General features: G+C 42.2%; 1 protein-coding gene across 5 annotated transcripts in view; it reads right to left on the bottom strand.

Moving 5' to 3' along the window:
• The window catches only part of ESR1 (estrogen receptor 1), a 404,881-nt gene that overhangs the window by 16,533 nt on the left and 365,212 nt on the right, over positions 1-23,136 (bottom strand). For all 5 annotated transcript variants that reach the window (XM_055433434.2, XM_055433435.2, XM_055433432.2 and 2 more), the window contains one exon: positions 20,239-20,372. In XM_055433434.2, the coding sequence (XP_055289409.2) occupies positions 20,239-20,372 (134 nt within the window). The remainder of the gene's footprint in view (positions 1-20,238; positions 20,373-23,136) is intronic.

Raw genomic sequence — 23,136 nt, 5'->3', positions numbered from 1 at the left:
CCTCAGGGCAACTAAACCTGTACACCACAACAGGAGCCCATGCTCCAGAGCCCAAGAGTCACAACTACTGAGTCAATTGCCCCAAGTACTGAAGCCCTCGCCTAGAGCCTGTGCTCCTATGCACAGCAAGAAGGACCGAGCACAGACAAAATAAATAAAATGTTAAAAGAAAAAAACAATTTTAGTGGTATCCATGTGCCTCACTCCGGTACATAAAATCAGTCTTTACGTTTTGTAATAAATAGTCCCCAGCCTCATACCTTTTAGGATGAAGCCATTATGAATCTCTATTGCTGACCCAAGGACCAAATCCCCGTCTCCTGTATTTCATGCAGATTCTTTAGCACCTGAGCCATCAGGGAAGCCCTATATTGCTTAGAGGCCTCCTTTTTGTTAATTATGTCTGTAATATATGAAGAAACAGCCAGGTTTCTGATTTTCCTATTCCTCAGCCAATTACCACCTTTCTGAGATCAAGAAGAAGACAGTCTGAAGAGATAACTTGGTGGAAAACGGGTGGCCTATCTAATACAATGGAGTCTGTTCACCAGTTCCATGTGGCACGCCAAGTCCAGGTGAGCTGGCCTGGTCTCAAGAGGTCTTGAGGGTTTCTTTTTTTCCCCAGAAAACATAGGTTAAAGCAGTCTGGATGGATTTGTTTCCCTGCATCTCACTTTTTCTCACTTGCCATTTCAAAGACAATGGAGCAATAGTGTAGAGCTGGAAGTGGCTCTTTACACACATGGGGGCAGATTTATTTTCCAAAAATGATCACAACAATATCTCCCATTCAACATGGGTTTCCACAATGTGATCTTGGCACTCCTGTCATGGAGATGTGTGAGTTATGCCCCTCCCTGAAGGCTGGGTGGACCCGTGACTTGCTTGCAACCAACAGAATGGGATAGATGACACTGCCTGGCTTCCAAGGTACAATATGCTTGTCATATAGGCATACAGCTTCTGTCAACTGGGACATAGCTTCTGGAGCCCTCGCTGCCTTCCTTGTAAGAGGCACGGTGCAACAGGCCACGAAGAAGCCAAGGCCACAGATGAGCATCACATTTGACTGTGGGCTGACGTGCCAGCAACAGCCAGCATCAGCAGGCAGCATGTGAGCAAAGACCTTGAAGATGTCTCTAGCCAATGACCATCAGATTACTGTTAGTGGACAACCCTCACCTGACATGATGAAGAAGGAACAGTCCATGCCCTCTGTGCTCTATCCAAATCCACGGTTAAGAGAATCCAAACCCTTTTTCTCTTTTCTTAGCCATTACGTTTTGGGGTGATTTATTACACTGCAGCAGAGCGCAGAGCACACCGAGGTGTCTGCGCGAGACAGGCAAAGTAGAGACTAGACTCCTGGTCTGGTACATCGTGAGATGAGACAGCATTTGAGTACTTCCTACTCCACACGAGGAATCCTCCCAACCACCGATGCCTCAGCCCTGCCCTGAATCTCCACTCTGGTTAGTATAATGGTCAGGGCTTGAGCTCATCCTATCAGACACTTGCACAGTTAACAAATTTCATAGGAGGTATTTATCCCTAACAACTGCCCAGCTGATGATCAAAATAAACGGATCTTCCCCTAACTGGCAACCTCATATATCGGCACCCTACTTTCTTATCAGAGGAATTCCCAGGTGATGCTAGTGGTAAAGAATCCATCTACCAACGCAGGAGATATAAGAGACATGGGTTCAATCCCTGGGTCGGGGCGATCCTCTGGAGGAGGGCATGGCGAGAGAATAGGACACTCAAATTCTCAGCTTCAGCATCCTTATCAGGTGCTGATTGTAATAAATAGACCTTGTAGAGATTCGCCTAAAGGAGACTTTTTACGTTGAACAACTAGTCTATTTTATTTTTATTAAAAGCCGGTAGACCTTATAATGGAATGGATTCTCTTTGCTTTGGCCCATCGAAAGAAGTTGAGAGTCAAATTTGTGGCCCACTCCTAGGAACTGTACAGATGGACTGCTGTGAGCTACTCTGACTCCTGAATTTATTATTTTCGTCACATTATTTTCCCTTTTTTCAGATTGTGTCAATTACTGCCTTCCTTGTTTTGTGTCACATGAAATTCAGTAGGCCATTTCAAATCCTTTGTGGAACAAAGGCAATACATAAACAAAATAATGAACACCCCACCCTCCTCTGTCAAAGCAATAAACAGGGTTAGCATGAATACAAATGTTTATCAAACATCATTAAACATTCATCTGACTTAACCGCAAAGACAAAAAAAATGATATATGATCTAAGAATATACAGCTGGTTGAATGCACATGTTCTTGTCATTCTGAGTTGAACAGCACTGTTTAAAAATCCTGCGATGATCTACGCTGGTCACTGTGAAGTGACACCTTGTGTGATTATAAAGGCCACCCCTTCTGGTTTGGGTTTGCATGTTTATCTTCAGAACCACAGAGATTCAGATATATTCTCTCCCCTTTTCCTAGATAGAGAATGAAAATGGTGAAATGGCTGACACTTCTCACTGATTATTTTGAAAAAGATAATTACTGTCCAAAATTACTGTTTCAGAAAGATAAGTGGACATGTAGATGATATCTATTCTTCAGATATATCAGTTCCATCATTTCAAGAGAGCTCTGCATTAAATGAAAATTGTGTTGAAAAAAGTATCACGTGACTCTGACAGGTCTGTCTCGTTTCTCCTTAACAGAGCCTTGTGAAAGGATGTATTACATCGTAAAAAATGTAATTTTTTAGGAGACACAGAATTCTAGAATTGTGGATTTAATTTAAGTTTCATGGTTTTTCACACCATTTGGAGGAACAAAATCCTTTTAAAAGAGTGAACTTCCCATGAAACCCTCACATATAAACTGAATGAAGTCAAATCTCTCTGATTAAAGCAGGAGAAATGGGGAAGGGGAGACTAGAGGTTGGTCTCCCAGTCTCTCCCTGTCTGATTCACGCCCCCAAGCTCTGGTAACCGGAGGCTCCTTTTGACACACGAGGCTCGAGCAAAAGGTTTAAAAACCACTGATCTCAGGACCACGAGAACACAAGCCACAGACTGGGAGGAAATAATTGCAAAAGACACATCTGCTAGAGGACTCTTAGCAAAATAAACAAGAACTTGAAACTCAAGAAAGAGAAAATCAATGACCCAATTAAAAAATGGGCAAAAGACCTGAACAGAGACCTCACCGAAGAAGAGATAGAAGATAGGCCAATAAAAAGATCCTTCACTTCATATGTCAATAGTTGCTAACGTTCAGTCGCTCAGTCGTGTCCGACACTTTGTGACCCCATGGACTGCAGCACGCCAGGCTTCCCTGTCCTTCACTATCTCCCGGAGTTCGCTCAAATTCATGTCCATTGAGTCAGTGATGCCATCCAACCATCTCATCCTCTGTCATCCCCTTCTCCTCCTTCCCTCAATCTTCCCCATCATCAGGGTCTTCTCCAATGAGCCAGGTCTTCGCATCACGTAGAGAATTGAAAATGAGAACACCAGTGAGATACACCTACACACCTATTAGAAGGACCGAAATCTAAAGCCGACAACAGCAAATGCTGGCAAGGATGCAGAGTAGCAGAAACTCTCACTCATTGCTGGAAGAGATGAAAAACGGTGTAGCCACTTTGGAAGACAAATGGGCAAATTTTTACTAAACATACTCTTTGTATATAAGCCAGCAATCATGCTCCTTGATAGTTACCAAAATGGGTTGAACATTTATGTCTACACAAAAACCCGCATGTGGACATTTATGGCACCATTAATTGCCAAAGCTTGGAGGCAAGATGTCCTATAGTAGGTAAGTGGATAAACTGTGGTAAATCCAGACAATGGAAGATTATTCAGGGCTATAAAGAAATGAGCTATCAAGGCATCAAAAGACATGGAAGAATCTTAAATTCATATTACTACATGTAAGAAGATAATCTGAAAAGACTACATAATGTATGATTCCAACTACATGACATTCTGCAAAAGATGAAACAGAGAAGACAGTAAAAAGTATCAGTGGTTTATAGGGGTTAGGGAAATGGGTGGGATGAATAGAGCACAGAGGCTTTTTAGGGCAGAATGTCCTCAATGTCTTAAATATCATGCAATGTGGAGACTACTCCATACAATACTGTACTGAAGGATACATGTCATTTTACATTTTTCAAAACCCAGAGAATGCAGAACACCAAGCACGTGCATGTGAAAATGACCCTTAAATTAAACTACAAGCTTTAGGTGACAAAGGTATGTAACCGTAAGTTTATCAATTCAAACAAATCACTGATACATCTCTGGTAGGGGATTTTGATAGTGAAGGAAGGGGTGGGGATGGGGTTACATGGGAAATCTCTGTACCCTTCCCTTGGCTTTGCTATGAAACTAAAAACTGCTCTAAAAAATAAATTTTACAAATAAATGTTTTTATTAATTTTTAAAATTGAAGTATAGTTGATTTACAATGTTATGCCAATCTCTGCTGCACAGCAAAGTGACTCAGGTAAACACACATAGACATTCTTTAAATAATTTTTTTCTTTTTTTTCTTTTCTATATTTTTCTCTTGGTCCGCACCGCACAGCATGTGGGATCATAGTTCCCTGACCAGGGATGGAACCCATGACCCTTGTGTTGGAAGTGTGGAGTCTTAACCACTGGACCACCAAAAAAAAATTATTTTTAATGTAAAAAGGCCCCCTACTGACCCATTCATTATTTTACTTGCTGGGAAACAGAGGCTCAGAGAGATTAAGGAGCTGGGGCTAGTAGATGCTGTTGCTGGGAGGGTTTTCAGATAGAACATAAGGCTGGACTTGCCAGAGGTCACCCTGTGGGTATAAATGGCAAAGTTGGAACTAACACTTATACCCCTCATTCCCGGCCAGTGGTCAAAGGCTACACAAAGAATTTCCTAGCTTCCAGTTTGTGTGACACTGAAAATGACTGGCAACGATAGTCTCGCCTCCAGAGATATTTGCAAAAACTAACAATTTCCCTGGGATGATTTAGGAGCACTCCAGAATTTCCAAACATTAGGTGCAAGATGGCATGGCACAGAGGTGCTGATGGACTGAGGCCTCTTGTGCCTCTTTAATTAAGAATGTTTATCGAGATGTTAACAAAGGTTACCTTTGTGTGGTGAAACTGATTACTTGGGAGGTAATTTTTCTTGGTGGCTTTTCTGTATTTTCCAAGTTCCCTGCCTTGGGCATGCATGCCTTTCATAATCTGATAAAAGAAAATGCTATTGCAAATACAAAATCAAAGTGTCTTTCACTTCCATTATTTCACAAGCTTTGTCAATGCCTGGACTGATGAGAGGGAAACCGAGCTGATGAATGGATATCCCAAGGACTAAGGAGCTTGGCTTCCCTGATGGCTCAGAGGTTAAAGCGTCTGCCTCCAATGCAGGAGACCCGGGTTCGATCCCTGGGTCGGGAAGATCCCCTGGAGAAGAAAACGGTAACCCACTCCAGTATTCTTGCCTGGAGAATCCCATGGACAGAGAAACCTGGTAGGCTACAGTCCACGGGGTCGCAAAGAGTCGGACACGACGGAAGGGAAGGAGCTTGCTGTAGAGATAATCCTTGTTACTATTTTCATATTTTTATCATCTGTAAGGCTGCTCACGTTTCTGAAACGTCTAATTTGCCATTTTGGTAGAAAATGGAACTAACAAATTTGTTACTAAAGCTTCTGAGAAAAATTTTCTTAGTTGGAAATAACTCCAACATGTCATCAGTAACCTGAGTTAGTTATCTAAGTACAAAAAAAGATCAGCCTCAAAAGACTGGTAACCCATCTTCCTCCAGGACTGGCAAGCTGAACTGCAAAGGAAGCAGAGCATTAAGGTCTTACTAGAAGGAGCTGAGTGTCTGGCTTTCACTGGGTGTGAAGGTTATATTCTCTCACTCAAAGAGTAACATCTGCTCTACCAAGGGTAAGTAAGAGCAGATGCCTCACCATCTAGATGAAGATGAATTTGCATTCTGGATTGAATTTATCAGTACTGTTGCTGCCAATTTTAAAGACTAAACAAACTGTTGCTGCCATTGCCCCCTCCTGTCAGTCATGCTTAGCTCCTTGGTCCAACAGCCCATTGTCTGACTGCTTCCAGTTCTAAGAACTGGAGACTAGATTGCATTTAGTCCTTGGGATCTGTGACATCAGACAGGGCATTCTTGGAACCAGCAGTTTCTTGATCACTAGAGAAGGGCACAGCTGGAGGGGCTTTCCTGGTGGCTCAGATGGTAAAGAAACTGCCTGCAGTGCGGGAGACCTGTGTTTGACCCCTGGGTTGGGAAGATCCCCTGGAGGAGGGCATGGCAACCCACTCTGTATTCTTACTTGGAGAATCTCCATGGACAGAGGAGCCTCGCGGGCTACAGTCCATGGAGTTGCAAAGAGTCAGACACAACTGAGCACCTAAGCACACAGCAGCCATGGGGTCACACGGTAAGCTGTTTGACCAAGCTGGTTATTGACAAGGAAAGGTCACGTCAATCACACAAACCCAGAACCCAGAGCACATGAAAGCTTTGGGAGAGTCAGGTTCTCCTTCCAGAGATGAGACTGTAAAGGGAGGTTAAACTTACAGCCATTCAACCTTTTGGCTTTCTGTTTGTAAATATTCCTCAATAAAAACAGTGGCAAAGGGATCAAAGACAGAAGGTAAGAAACTAAATGCCAGCCCTCTGTGCCTCCCGACTGCCGGGAATAAGAGCAGTTCACCAGCAAAGTGTCTGTGCCAGTCACAAAACTGAAAAACGATGTAACAAACAATGACGTGCATAACAGATCATAAGATATGACAACACTCTCCAAAACAATAAATTGCTTCAAAAGGACTGAGCTTGGGGTGTTGCAATATGATGTTTATAATATGCTCTGTGTAGAAACTGCTGCCTGGGGGTCTTCACAGCTGAAGGCAGTAGCTTGGGGGGAGGAAGCTGTCTACTGTCTTTGCTGTTCCAGGAGATACTCCACTTCTGTCTTCTGCATACATGATATACATGATAAGGTTACATTTATATAAACGTGTAATTTAATAAAGCTTTCGGGACAGTAGGTAATATGTATGAAAAGATTTAATGAACCTTATACTCTTTTACTAAGGCCAAAGAAGCTGAATGGTTCTATGAAGATCTACAAGACCTTCCAGAACTAATACCAAAAAAGATGTCCTTTTCATCATAGAGGACTGGAATGCAAAAGTAGGAAGTCAACAGGTACCTGGAATAACAGGTGAGTTTGGCCTTGGAGTACAAAATGAAGCAGGGAAGGCTAACAGAGTTTTGCCAAGAGAACACACTGGTCATAGCAAACACCCTCTTCCAACAACACAAGAGAAGGTTCTACACATGGACATCACCAGATGGTCAACACTGGAATCAGATTGATTATATTCTTTGCAGCCAAAGATGGAGAAGCTCTATACAGTCAGCAAAAAACAAGACTGAGAGCTGACTGTGGCTCAGATCATGAACTCCTTCTGGTCAAATTCAGACTTAAATTGAAGAAAGTAGGGAAAAGCACAAGACCATTCAGGTATGACCTAAATAAAATCCCTTCCAATTATACAGTGGAAGTGAGAAATAGATTCAAGGGATTAGATCTGATAGAGTGCCTGAAGAACTATGGACAGAGGTTCGTGACATGGTACAGGAGACAGGGATCAAGACCACACCCAAGAAAAAGAAAGGCAAAAAGGCAAAACAATTCTCTGAGGAAGGCTCACAAATAGCCGAGAAAAGAAGAGAAGCTAAAGGCAAAGGAAAAAAGGAAAGATATACCTACCCATCTGAATGCAAAGTTCCAAAGAATAGCAAGCAGAGATAAGAAAGCCTTCCTCAGCGATCAATGCAAAGAAATAGAGGAAAACAATAGAATGGGAAAGACTAGAGATCTCTTCAAGAAAATTACAGATACCAAGGGAACATTTCACGCAAAGATGGGCTCGATAAAGGACAAAAAAGGTATGGATCTAACAGAAGCAGAAGCTATTAAGAGGAGGTGGCAAGAATACACAGAAGAACTATAAAAAAAGATCTTCATGACCCACGATGGTGTGATCATTCACCTAAAGCCAGACATCCTGGAATGTAATGTCAAGTGGGCCTTAGAAAGCATCACTACAAACAAAGCTAGTGGAGATGATTGAATTCCAGTTGAGCTATTTCAAATCCTGAAAGATGATGCTGTGAAAGTGCTGCACTCAATATGCCAGCAAAATTGAAAAACTCAGCAGTGACCACAGGACTGGAAAAGGTCAGTTTTCATTCCAATCCCAAAGAAAGGCAATGCCAAAGAATGTTCAAAGTACCACACAATTGCACTCATTTCACACGGTATCAAAGTAATGCTCAAAATTCTCCAAGCCAGGCTTCAACAAGTATGTGAACTGTGAACTTTCAGATGTTCAAGCTGGATTTCGAAAAGGCACAGGAACCAGAGATCAAATTGCCAACATCTGTTGTATCATAGAAAAAGCAAGGAAACTCTAGAAAAACATCTATTTCTGCTTTCTTGACTATGCCAAAGCCTTTGATCACAATAAACTGTGGAAAATTCTTAAAGAGATGGGACTATCAGACCACCTTACCTGCCTCTTGAGAAATCTGTATGCAAGTCAAGAACAACAGTTAGAACCAGACATCAAACAATAGACTGGTTCCAAATAGGGAAAGGAGTACATCAAGGCTGTATATTGTCACCCTGCTTATTTAACTCATATGCAGAGTACATTATGTGAAATGCCAGGCTGGATGAAGCACAAGCTGGAATCAAGATTGCTGGGAGGAATATCAGTAACCTCAGATATGAGGATGACACCACCCTTATGGCAGAAAGTGAAGAAGAACTAAAGAGCCTCTTGATGAGACTGAAAAAGCTGGCTTAAACTCAACATTCAAAAAACTAAGATCATAGCATCTGGTCCCATCATTTCATGGCAAATATATGAGGAAACAGTGACAGACTTTGTTTTTTGGGCTCCAAAATCACTGCAGATGGTGACTGCAGCCATGAAACTAAAAGAAGCTTGCTACTTGGAAGAAAAACTATGACCAACCTAGACAGCATATTAAAAATCAAAGACATTACTTTGCCAACAAAGGTCCATCTAGTCAAAACCAGGGTTTCTCCAGCAGTCATGTATGGATGTGAAAGTTGGACCATAAAGAAAGCTGAGAACTGAAGAATTGATGTTTTTGAACTGTGGTGTTCGAGAAGACTCTTGAGAGTTCCTTGGACTGCAAGGAGATCCAACCAGTCAATCCTGAAGGAAATCAGTCCTGAATATTCATTGGAAGGACTGAAGCTGAAGCTGAAGTTCCTACACTTTGGCCACGGGGTGTGAAGAGCTGACTCAATGGAAAAGACTCTGATGCTGGGAAAGATTGAAGGCAGAAGGATAAGGGGACAAGAGAGGATGAGATGGCTGGATGGCATCACTGACTCGATGGACATGAGTTTGAGCAAGCTCTGGGAGTTGGTGATGGGCAGGGAAGCCTGATGTGCTGCAGTGCACGGGCTTGCAAAGAGTCGGACATGCCTCAGCGGTTGAACTGAACTGAAGGGGTCTTCCTCACCCACAGATCGAACCCTCATTTCCTGCATTGGCAGGAAGTTTCTTTACTGCTGATCTACCAGAGAAACGCAAGCTAGTGTATGTGTGGTGCTAAGTCACTTCAGTTGTGTCCGACTCTGTGCCTCTGTGCAACCCTAAGGACTATAGCCTCCCAGGCTCCTCTGTCCATGAGATTCTTCAGGCAAAAATACTGAAATGAGTTGCCATGCCCTTCTCCAAGGGATCTTCCCAATCCAGGAATTGAAACCATATCGCTTACTTCTCCTGCACTGGCAGGCAGATTCTTTACCACTAGTGCCACCTGCGCAGACCCTAATATACAGTAGCTTATAAATCAATGAAAGTGAACATTAGTCGCTCAGCTATGAATGACTCTTTGGGACCCCAAGGACTGTAGCCTGCCATGCTCCTCTGTCCATGGAATTCCCTAGGCAAGAATACTGGAGTTGGTTGCCATTTCCATCTCCAGGAAATCTCTGTCTTTCTTTCATTAGAAGAAAAACGGAAAGAAAAGTAGATATAAAGTTAAAAACTCAGAGAAATTAGAACCGAGGCAACCCTCAAGCTACCCCAACATACAAAAGTAGCCATCCACTCCCTGGAGGAAAGCATAGGCATCCATTCCCTGCAGGAAAGAGTAGCCATCCACTCCCTGCAGGGAAGATAATCATACAGTCCCTGCAGGAAAGAGTAGCCATCCACTCCCCGCAGGAAAGAGTAGCCATCCACTCCCCGCAGGAAAGGGTAGCCATCCACTCCCCGCAGGAAAGGGTAATCCACTCCTCGCAGGAAAGGGTAGCCATCCACTCCCCGCAAGAAAGGGTAGCCATCCACTCCCCACAGGAAAGGGTAGCCATCCACTCCCCGCAGGAAAGGGTAACCATCCACTCCCCCCAGGAAAGGGTAGCCATCCACTCCCCGCAGGAAAGGGTAGTCATCCACTCGCCGCAGGAAAGGGCAGCCATCCACTCCCTGCAGGAAAGAGTAGCCATCCACTCCCTGCAGGAAAGCAATGAAGAAAGCTGAGGCTGATGCAGTGTTCAAGGACCAGGACTCCAAAGAAGAAGCAGAGAGTTTGTTTTCCCATCTTTCTTTCAACCCAAGTGAAGCAGGCAGATGTAACCATGGGCCCATGCATGAAAGTCAAGGCCCAGAGGTAGGTCTTCCAACTAAGTGTAGGGATGTCTGGTTTAGACCGAAAACTTTACAGTCTGGATTTCCATGGAAAGATTTAAGGAAACATATATATTCCATTTTGGCTTTTACTTGTTCAGTGAGTAACATGGAGGGAAAGAAAACTCCATTGAAAAACAAGATTGCATTTTCCTTCCGAGCTCAATAAATTAGTGGGGGTTTGTTCTTGTTTTCTCATGGTTTCCCTCAGTTCAAGTGTTGACACTCTTTTAGATTTACAGTTCAGTGTTCCAGGCATGAGGGCAGACAGAGGACACTTAAGGCCCTTCCAAATATAGGGCCTGAGTGTAATTCTCATCCTATGATTAGAACAGGGAGATCCTGAACACCAGAATCCCTGTACAGTATTGGGTTACATAATATTTTCCCTATTAAAAGTAACAGGCTATATTAGTAATGATGATAATAGCTAATGTTTTAAAGCTATCTTGTAATAACAAACCTATAGGGTTAATAGAACTGTTTAGAATTATTATGTCTTTTTAAAAATATTTATTTATTTGGCTGCACTGGGTCTTGGTTGCAGCATACTCTCAGCTGCAGCATGTAGGACCTAGATCTCTGACCAGGGGTCGAACCTGGGCCCTCTACATTGGGAGTGCAGGGTCTGAGCCACTGGACCACCAGGGGAGCTCCTAGATTATTATATGTATTTTATGGTTGAGGCAATCAGGGAAGAGCAGTCCAGTGGCTTCACGCTAGTTTAATGATGCAGCCAGAACTCCCCCCACCTTTCTCCTGCCTCTAGCCAAGTCCAACTCACGCTAAAGCCGAAGCCTCCTTTTCAGGTAAGGACCCTGATGTCCGTCTCTGCATCACTCTGCTTCCTTTCATCATGGCATCCCCTCATCTCCTGACAAGGAAATGATCTGTTAACTGCCTGTGTCCCCTGCCCAAACCAGTGTGTGAAAGGCAGGCCCACAATTCCTGTCCCCAGTGCTGAGCACCCTTTTGAGCAGTTTTCCCTCACGCTTTGTAAAACGGTTCATTTTAAAATATACTAGAGAACCAGTTTAATTAGGTGACATTTTTCACCTACAGCAGTAGTTTTCAAACTAATTTCCACACACCTCTGAGAATTAAAGGTGGATTCTCAAAGGTACTAAAACTCTTAGCCTTTTAAAATTGTGTGTGATTAGAGATACCAAGAGAATATTTCAAACAAAGATGGGCACAATAGAGGACAGAAATGGTATGGTCCTAACAGAAGCAGAAGATATCAACAAGAGGTGGCAAGAATACACAGAAAAAATATACAAAAAAGATCTTAATGACCTAGATAACCACAATGGTATGATCATCACTCACCTAGAGCCAGACATCCTGGAATGTGAAGTCAAGTGGGCCTTAGGAAGCATCACTATGAACAAAGCTAGTGGAGGTGATGGAATTCCAGTTGAGCTATTTCAAATCCTGAAAGATGATGCTGTCAAAGTGCTGCACTCAATATGCCAATAAATTTGGAAAAATCAGCAGTGGCCACAGGACTAGAAAAGGTCAGTTTTCGTTCCAATCCCAAAGAAAGGCAATGCCAAAAAAATGCTCAAACTACTGCACAATTGCACTCATCTCACACTGTAGGAAAGTAATGCTCAAATTTCTCCAAGCCAGACTTCAACGGTAACATGAACTAAGAATTTCCAGATGTTCAAACTGGATTTAGAAAAGGCACAGGAACCAGAGATCAAACTGCCAACACCTGTTGGATCATAGAAAAAGCAAAAGAATTCCAGAAAAACATCTATTTCTACTTCATTGACTATGCCAAAGCCTTTGACTGTGTGGATCACAACCAACTGTGGAAAATTCTTCAAAAGAAGGGAATATCAGACCACCTTACATGCCTCCTGAGAAATTTGTATGCAGGTCAAGAAGCAACAGTTAGAACTGGACATGGAACAACAGACTGGTTCCAAATCAGGAAAGGAGTACGTCAAGATGTATATTGTCACCCTGCTTATTTAACTTATATGCAGAATACATCATGCGAAATGCTGGGCTGGATGAAGCACAAGCTGGAATTAAGACCACCAGGAGAAATATCAATAACCTCAGATATGTAGATGACACCACCCTTATGGCAGAAAGCAAAGAGGAAGTGATGAGTCTCTTGATGAAAGTGAAAGAGGAGAGTGAAAAAGCTCGCTTAAAACTCAACAAATTAAAAAACTAAGATCTTGGCATCCAGTCCCATCACTTCATGGCAAATAGATGGAGAAAAAAAAAGGAAACAATGACAGACTATTTTCTTGGGCTCCAAAATCACTGTGGATGGTGACTGAGTCATGAAATTAAAAGACACTTGCTCCTTGGAAGAAAAGCTATAACCAACCTATACAGCATAAACATTACTTTGCCAACAAAATCCATCTAATCAAAGCTATGATTTTTCCCATAGTCATGTGTGGATGTGAAAGTTGGACCATAAAGAAAGCTGAGCACTGAAGAATTGATGCTTTTGAACTGTGGTGTTGGAGAAGACTCTTGAGAGTTCCTTGGACTGCAAGGAGATCCAACCAGTCAATCCTGAAGGAAATCAGTCCTGAAAATTCATTGGAAGGACTGATGCTGAAGCTGAAGCTCCAACACTTTGGCCATGGGATGTGAAGAACTGATTCATTTGAAAAGACCCTGATGCTGAGAAAGACTGAATGCAGGATGAGAAGGGGACAAGAGAGGACGAGATGGTTGGATGGTATCACCAATTTGATGGACATGAGTTTGAGCTTGCACCAGGCATTGGTGACAGACAGGGAAGCCTGGTGAACTGTAGTCCATGGGGTTGCAAAAAGTCGGACACAACTGAACGACTGAACTGAACTGAACTGAAGAATAACATGGTTAGGGTTTTTGTAGTTGGAGAGTCTACAAACTGACCTATGATGTGCCAGGCACTGGGTGGGCAGAGTTTCAATAGTCACAGCGCTCCTCTCTGTCATGTATCATTATCTCCATTGTACAGGTATATCTCGGGGAAGTGGCTTACAGAAGGGCATCCATTATCTGCTAAGTGGCAGCATTGCTTCTCTTCAACGCCTGGCCTTTCTAAGACAAAGTCCATGGCACACCTAATGTTCAAGAAATTAATGAAGGTGGTCCAGTGACCACCAGGGAAGACACATGCTCCCAATGTAGGGGACCCAGGTTCCCCCCCGATCAGGGATGCAACTACACGTTGCAACTAAGCATTCGCATGCTGAAGATCTTGCATGCTGCAACTAAGGACCTGTGCAGCCAAATAAATAAATAAAAATAAACAGTAAAAAAAAAAAAAGGAAGAAATGAACCGAGGCCATGAGGCTTAAGGCCACACCAGAAGGTGGGAGCAAGGAAAGGCTCAATCTACTGCCAACAGAATCCATCAGCCAGCAAGAAGACGGTGAACAACATAATAACTATAAAGAGCCATTTATCTCAAAATTATGACAAGACAATAGGCAGGGTCCCTGGAGAGGAAGTTTGGTATTACAAAGAACTCAAGAGACAATACAATCAAATCTCCGCTGTGACAGCAATGGGCATACCTGACAATGCGTCTATATGAGATTCCAAGGCTTGTTCCTACCGGAGAACTTTAACAATTAAGAAATAATGATCCTTAATGTTTACAGTCAGTATGTTTCTTAAGTGTCCTAATGTCTAATAATTAACAGAAAGAATGCAAAGAATTCAGGTCTGGAGAGAGGAAATATTCTTTGTGATGGGAGCCTGTTTTAATTAATCATGATTATAAATGCTTCTTTGAGCAGAGCGCAGCTTCTGGTGAACATACACAAAGCAAATGTCATAACCTTCAGCACCAGATGTTTCATCAAGTCATCAAGACGTGCCATATTAACAAAGAACTTAGTGACACACAAGAACTGGCACCATTTTTATGTTTATGCTTAACATATATGTACTCGTGTGATATTCCACACCCTTTTTTCTTTAGATGAACACCAAGATACACACTTTAGAGATGTTGTCATAATTCTTCCTTTTTGGCTTTTCACTTTCCTTTAATTTTTCGCTTTGGGTTTTAAGTCCCTATGGTTTTGGCTCTCTTCTGCTCTCTAACATTCCATCAACTGAAAGAGAAATATCTGAAGATCAATTTTGGATGAACAGGTAATCAAGGGTACGTTTCTACAGCAGGAGCTTGTCCAGGAGTAACCAACAGGCCTGCCAAAGATACCATGGGGATCCAGCAGACACAGAACTGGAGTAACCAGAGTTAGTTTGTGCAACAGGAGAGGAAAAGAGATCCACTGTAATACAGAGAAGGCAGAGGAACTAGAGCCAGGGTCTGACAGGTTCTCCAGGGAGTCAGTTGGATAAAGTTACCAGGGAGCAAAGCAGATGAGGCTCTTCAGAATTATTGAGACATATAAAGAATGGTGATCAGAAGAAGGTTAAGAAAATGGACAGAAATAATTATTAAATTGAATTTGAAAGCCAAATCCAGCATTTATCAGTGACTGTAGATTTATACATATTGAGCTTTGACTCTTGAATTTTTACAAGTCTTGAAAAATTCCCTAAAAAGGTGGTGTTCTGAATGGGAGCAGGTTCTGAAGACTTTGTGAGGATCACACGTGTGGGGAGAGGGGATGCGAAGAAGCAGAGTCAGCCGACAGGGAACAGGGACGCCACCAGTGTTCATAAAGGTTAGCCAAAATTAAATAAGAACTCATTATTATCTATCAGATAAATCTTGCTCTAAAATTTCTCTAAATAAAATTAAATAGCACAATTAACAAACCCTCAGGAGAACAACTGCAAACTCTATTGTTATTACCCTCCTGTCCTTGCATATTTTTTCAAGCCTAGTGAGAGGGAGGCTTTTAAACTAAAAGCACTTGTGCGTGCTAAGTGACTTCAGTCGTGTCCGACTCTTTGTGACGCTGTGGACTGTAGCCTGCCAGGCACCTCTGTCCATGGGATTCTCTAGGCAACAATACTGGAGGGGTTGGCCAAGCCCTCCTCCAGGGGATCTTCCCAACCCAGGGATCTAATTCTTGTCTCATGTCTCCTGAATTGGCAGGTGGGTTCTTTACCACTGGTGCCACCTGGGAAGCCCCAAAGTACTTAATTATGTTGAAAAGAGGCATGAGCTGACTCCGTTTAAGTCAGAGATTCTCATAAGTGATGATGACACTTGTCACTGGCTGAGGACCTACGAAGTTCCAGAAAGTGCATTACATACTTTTTATTTATTTAGGCTGTGCTGGGTCTTCGTTGCTGCACACGGGCTTCTCTAGTTGTGGCATGGACTTGGCTGCTCTGCAGCATGTGGAATCCTAGTTCCCCCTTCCAGGGACCGAAACTGTGTCCCCTGCATTGGAAAGTGGACTCTCAACTACCAGACCACCAGGGAAGTCCCTGCATTACACACTTTATACACAGTTTCCCCTAGATCTCACAATAACCAGAGGAGACAGACATTATTTTTTCCCATTATCTAGATCATTAATAAACTGAAAAGGACGACATGTTTCATCATGGTGGGTACAGTACAGGAAAAATGGGAACTTTCTAGGTGCCTCTGGTCACACCCAGCAAATAAGCATCTGTTAAGTGACTAGATGGTATAATACTTGTTGGCAGTTCACAGGCTCTGAGGAATACAAATAAAACATTAATGATTTATAGAGAAATTAGGACACATGGGTAAAGACTCCACATGGGTTAAAAAAAAAAAAAAACTGGAAAACCAAAACCAAAAAACCATGTCATTCATTTTCATTTGGTGGTGGTATAGTTGCTAAATCTTGTCCGACTCTTGTGAGCCCATGGACCGTGGCCTGCCAGGCTCCTCTGTCCATGGGATTCTCCAGGCAAGAACACTGGAGTGGGTTGCCATTCTCTCCTCTAGGGGATATTCCCAACCCAGGGAATCAAACTCCGTCTCCTGCATTGCAGGCAGATTCTTTGCCAACCGAGCTACCAGAGAAGCCCTACACATCTTTGTATACTTGGTGTAAAGTTCACAGTGGGCATTCCATCACTGATGAGTTCTTGAATAAGTGAATGAAATGACTGAATTAATGAATGGAATCAGCCAACCAACTGACTAAAAGCGAGTGTGAGGTATTAGCTCTAAGAACTAAAATCGTCTAGAGAAGAAAAACTTACTACAGACTTGGGTCGCAACAGGATTTCCTGAATGAGGTGAGATCTGAACTGGGCTTGAAGAATTTGAAATACTGGAATTACAAAGAAGAACTAAAGTCCCATTGGATAGCAGGAATACTGTAAATGGACACAGAACCTCCTCCCCTCTGTAGCTCCAGCTCCATCCTCCTCTTCCACTGCTGCTCCCTCAACAGCATTTTACCCTGAGTTCATCTGCCCTGTTTGCATCTATCCTACCTTGAAGCCTGTCCAGCTAGCTCTCAGCATCCCTTGACGCTAGTGTTGATTGGGTGAAGACATCTTGGATTAACCAGGGATGCCTCTGTCCTTTGGTGGAGAGTGGAAAAACAGTGCGTGTCCTGTGAATGATTGGAGACTTTTGCAAGCAAAGGACTAAATTCTTCTGTCTCAGAAATGATGAAAATCTCCCACTCCCAAATAGCTGTGAAGAGGCCTTCCCATGGAAACGCTGGCACCTGGGAGACCTTTTCAAGGCTTCCAGAAACACATTCCTAGCAGGCCCTCATAACAACCATTCAACTCCCCCTGTGCCTCTGTGCCAAAGTCAAGGCCAATATAAACACACCCTTCTCAGACTTTAGTGACAGGGGCTCAACACGAAACCCCAGGTTTCTCTACACACTGAGGTTTTGTTTCCCAAGTATCAGGAAAGCATCTTCCAGCACAGTTTTCCTGAATCATTTCTAGCTTGCCCTCTGTCAGAGATTCCAGGAATCAGCGTCACTTTATAATTTGTCTCACAACAGGTGAAGAATGGCCCCTGATCAGAGCTATGGCTTGGTTGGGTTTTAAGAAAAGTCCACACCTCCAGTGGTTAGAAAAAAGTGTTGATCGTGGTGACCCTCATATCACTGATCGCTGCTGTGAAAAAGGCCCGGAGCGCCGCATCACAGTGTTTTGGAGTCAAGTCCTTTTCAATTCTGCTTTTTTCAGGAACAATATGAAACGTTGGGAGATGTGCTCAGCAGGCAAATCCACTTTTCCAAAACAGAAATCACTTTGGGGGTGGAAAGACTGATTTCACTTTTCCCAGGTTGAGAGACAGCTTCTGTTTTGCCACAGCCCCTGAGCCAGCAGTACTGCTCTTGGGAGAAAAGATGAGCTACTGGCATCTCAAGAAGAAGACAACTACACACTGTCACTGAGATGCTGCCTTGTTTCTCCAAAATAGCATTCCAGCCCTCCCGGTGCAAGGCAGCTCACAGAATATCCTGAGAAAGAGGTGAAGGAACAAGGATGGAGCCGGCAAGTTTAACTGGTGTCAGGAGGCAGCAGGTGGAGGTCCAAATTCTGTGGCAAGAAGTACTGTTTTTGAGATGCCAGTGCCAGTCTTTTCATAAAAGAGTTTCTTGTGAGGGCTGAAAGTTTTTCCCTCTGGGATTTAAAAGGCTCAGGCCTATAAATCCAATATTTTGATGGCAAAAGTTCCCCCTTTTCTATTATATAATATGAAAAAAATATATACACCCTCTCACAGGCATAGACCAGTAATACAGGAAAATACGATACGTATCTGAAGGAAATATTTTTGATCACTAAGGTCAGAGCATCTACTTTCATTGATTATGTGACTCTGGCTAATTTCACTTCCTGTCCAGGGTATTATTTCCTGGTAAAAGTAGGGAAAAAAGTCCCAGCACTTTATAGCCCTGCCTTCCCTGAAATTAACAGATTGTCCACAAGTGAGCCATCGGCGTGTGCCAACCCTCCAGCGAAGAAGGAGCAGGTTCGGGACCTGGCACGGTGCAGCCGAGTGGCACTGCTCCCAGAACTCTCCTCCAATAAAGAGCCATTGTGGGCTCTGGACCCTTCAACCAATAGCACAAATGACGCAAATGAAAAGCACAATGCACGTGAGTGGAACCTGAAACTTGAATGGCACGGTAATCACTTCCTTAGTAGAGATGCCATTATTTTTCATGCAACTTCATTCTGCAATTCAGTCCTTGCCTAGTGTAACGGTACAGATTTCCATTTATCAGTTGATAAGGGAGAATGATTACTATCAGAACCATTAAGCAATACAGGTTACAAGCACTGGTGGGGAGAAGTGGAAAATTGTCAGGGGAGGTGGGAAGGGATTGACATTCATCAGCAAAACACCTCAAAAGACAAGCAAGTGCCAACTCTCCCCAAATGGGGATCAACACAGACTCTAGTTCAGCTACTGGGAAATTTCAGACCGTATCAAAGGGTGTAAGAAGCTAAATCTAAAATCAGGTCCAGGGCTTCAAGGCAGCCGTGATTTCTGTGTGAAAATGAGGTCTCCAGAAGGAGGCTGGCCTAGGGCTGGGGGGCTAAGGTCAAGGTTAAGGGCATCTAAACTGTGCAGCTGACACCCCATTGTCAAGCATCAGGTGTTATAGGCTGGAGATCAAGTGCTTAGATTTGACTGCTGAAGAGGCTGGAACGAGTCAGGGTGCTAATTCAGGCTGAGCCATAGTTTCCATCTGGATGACCTGGAGTGACTCATTATGCAACAGCCAACCTCACTAGCAAAAAAAAAAAAAAAAGATGCCACTCTCAGCTAAGATTTCTCAAATAAATAAATAGGAAAGGACAGTTGAATTGGATACCACGGATCAAATGAAAACCACTCTTTTAGCTGGACCAACATACCAAATTCCATGTTCCTTGGTTTTAGAATTAGGTTTTTCTATCTCTGAGTCAATGGTATTTTTCAGCTAATCAGTTTTGACCAGAAACATAGTCTGTTTCCTTATGATCTGAAGCTTGGAACTGGTCACAATATCCTAACAGGGTCAACCACTCTACTTACTTTCTGACACATACAACTAACAACAGACTTATGTCTATATACTTGTGTCACTTTAATAAAAAATAAATAAATAAACCCATATCTGTGGAAGGATGCTAATATTTCAACAAGGCCACCTGATTCAATGTTGAATTTTTGCTTTCGTTCATCTTATTTGATCAGCATGGTTTTGCCTCCATAAGTCATTTACAAGGAAGATGTGTCTGTGCTCACCTGTGCCAGCCTCTTTGCGACCCCATGGATTCTAGCCCATGAGGCTCCTCTGTCCTTGGGATTTTCCAGGCAACACTGGAGTGGATTGCCATGTCCCCCTCCAGGGGATCTTCCTGACAGAGGAATCAAAATTGCATCTCTTGCATCGCCTGCATGAGCAGGCAGATTCTTTATCCATAGTGCCAAAAAGATAACTAATTTAAATGTACGTCACTTGCTGTTTTCAATTTGTGATTATGCCTTTGTAATAGGTAGCTTGTATCTGGTTGAAAAATACAAATAAATGTTTCTTCCGGTAACTTGGCATTAAATTTTCCCCTGTGATTCACTCACCAGAATTAAGCAAGATGATGGATTTGAGGCACACAAACTCCTCTCCCTGGAGATTCATCATACGGAACCGAGATGATGTAGCCAGCAACATGTCAAAGATCTCCACCATGCCTTCCACACATTTTCCCTGGTTCCTATGAAAACACACACAGACAAAAGTATTAAAGAACAAAAAAACTCCAGAAGACACGATAAGGTTCACATTCATAAAAATCTACTGGTTCCAAATCTGCAACAAAAAACCACAGTCCATTCTCTTCATGGAGCATGAACATTCACTTGAGTTCTAGAAGGTAAGATGAAAAAAGATTTTCCATCAACAAAAAGACTTTCATTTAAAATTCTTTTATAAAAGATGTCTTGTTCAGTCCCCAAATCTGTTGTGTTAAATACGAAGTTCTTCAACCTATGGATAATTAAACATGATTTTAATTCAGGTAAATACATTTTTCTAATAAATATTTATCAATCACCTACTATATTCTAGTTGTTGTGATAATAATAAGAATAAAAATAGGGCCTCTAATATCAATATGCTCATGACCTTGAGATAATACAATTTGTATTAACAAACGTATATAAAATGATTTGGAGATACAGGACCAACTATGAAAACTATGAGCTGTAGTTGTGTGGAAACCATTAATGTTGCCTAGGATGACAGGCAAAGATGCTGAGTAGGTGGCATTGAGTGGACACTTTAAGAAAATGTAGGATTTCATTGAGTTGAGGTATGAAAGCATCATTGGAAGAGCTTCTAAACATGGAAACGAGGAACAGTGTGAAAAAATCTGGAGGGAGAAGGAGACAGAGCAGTAGTCAAAAAAGAAGATGAAAGAGGTCTTACATCATTATAAGAAGTTTAAGCATTTTCCCTGTACAACAGAGCTTTGACGTCAAGGATTTAACATTAGCAGTTGTAACTATTAAATAAGCAAACCCAAAGGGAAGTTCCCTGGTAGCTCAGACAGTAAAGCGTTTGCCTACAATGTGGGAGACCTGGGTTTGATCACTGGGTCAGGAAGATCCTCTGGAGAAGGAAATGGCAACCCACTCCAATACTCTTGCCTTGAAAATCCTATGGATGGAGGAGCCTGGTGGGCTACAGACCATGAGGTCTCAAACAGTCGGACATGACTGAGCGACTTCACTTTCACTTTTCACTTTCAAAGTTTCAAAACATGCAATATCTTCAAAAGAAAGTATTAGTACATTTTTCAATAGGATTGGTATAGAAACTAAATGCAGAGATGATACATCTGAAAGGAATGCATTCATCTAGTTATTCATTAACTGAATTTGGGGCATGATGAGCTTGGGGCATAGGAAGAAGTTAAGATATTCTATGCATAGGCAAACATATGTTTGTGACATATATAAAAATTTAAAACATGAACAGTAAACACATTGTCCAGAACTTTATTTTGTTTTTAATTGATATACTTTAGAGTTCTTTATCAACTGTTTTTAACAGCAGCACAGTTTTTCACCAAACAAAACAATTTTATTTCTTTAATCAGTTTTTTGTTGTTTGACATTTAGTTTGATTTCAAGTACTGTGCTGTTACAAACATTTCATGCAATGTCTATACTTATGTTTATGTCTAGACACATTCAAAATGACTTATGGAGGGCCCATTATATATGAGGCTTTGTGTTAACATTAGGGTACAGGGAGGAAAACCATGGGCCTTGTTAACATAGAGATTGGGATGGGGGGGTGAGATAAATTAGAAGATTTGGATTAGCAGACACATACTACTCTATATACAATAAACAACCATATCCTACTGTATAGCACAGTATAGTATAACTACATTCAATATCCTGCAATAAACTATAACAGAAAAGAATCTGAAAATGAATATATATATGTATATATATAACTGGATCACTTGCTGTACACCAGAAACAAATGCAATATTGTATACCAACTTTACTTCAATATAAATTTTAAATAAAGAGATTCAAAACAGAGTCAAGACAGACAAGAAAAAAGATGAGTGCAATACAACAAGGCATATTCCCCAGAAGATGTGTGTTACATCGAATAACGGTCTCTCCGAATTTAACCCTCATCAATATTGAAGCAATTGTCATAAAGTTCTCAGTTAAAGGTAAATGAATTTTTATGTAATGTGCTTAAATGGCATGGAGCACACCATAGGGGCCATATTTAAGTCTTAGCTACAGAAATAGTGATAAATAGGTAGAGCCTGGCCTTTTACCCTGACGTATCCAGGAAACAATCCCCAAAGTGCACTCTGATAGATATCAGATAGATATCAGGGTAGAGCCTGGCCTTTTTACCTGAAGTATCCAGGAAACAATTCCCAAAGTGCATTCTGCTTTGTGGAAATCTGGGTGCATGAGAGCTCGACATCAGCAGAGGGGAATCTTGAAAAGATATATTGCTCCACGGGAGGAATGAGCTGGTGGTTACAGCAAAAGGTGAGTGGGCCTCAACCCCAAGTGAGCCTTAAACCAAAAGTGGCCTTAATCTACAAGTGAACTTTCCTGTACTGTAGCTGATTTTTTTTTCTTTCTTTCTAGTGAAAAAATAAACAAGGAGAGGGGGAAATGTTTGGAGGCAAAAGCTTTAAAAATAACAACTCATAGCCAAAATAGAGAAATGTTCCTTTCTCAGTATAAAGTCTTTGTTTACTTAACAGACTGCACACCGGCAGGGGACGGCTTCTCAGTGTGGGAGGGAGCCTGTGTCTGCCTGCTGTGAGCAGAAGTTCAGTTCAAAAAGGGAGATAGTGGAGTCTTAACAATCCTCTTTTCTTCTCATCCCCTTGCGACAGTCTCCTACATTTTCTCACGAGGAGTTTGTTCTTCACTCTGCCAGTGAGAGTGTATTCTTCTCAGCCTCTTCTCATCGGATGCTATCCTGGC

Source organism: Moschus berezovskii, chromosome 10 (assembly GCF_049115385.1).
Source record: "Moschus berezovskii isolate FMDL1 chromosome 10, NW_MosBer_1.0, whole genome shotgun sequence".
NCBI lineage: Eukaryota > Metazoa > Chordata > Mammalia > Artiodactyla > Moschidae > Moschus > Moschus berezovskii.
The sequence above is the reverse complement of the archived record's forward strand: the minus strand, read 5'-3'. Positions and strand labels throughout refer to the sequence as shown.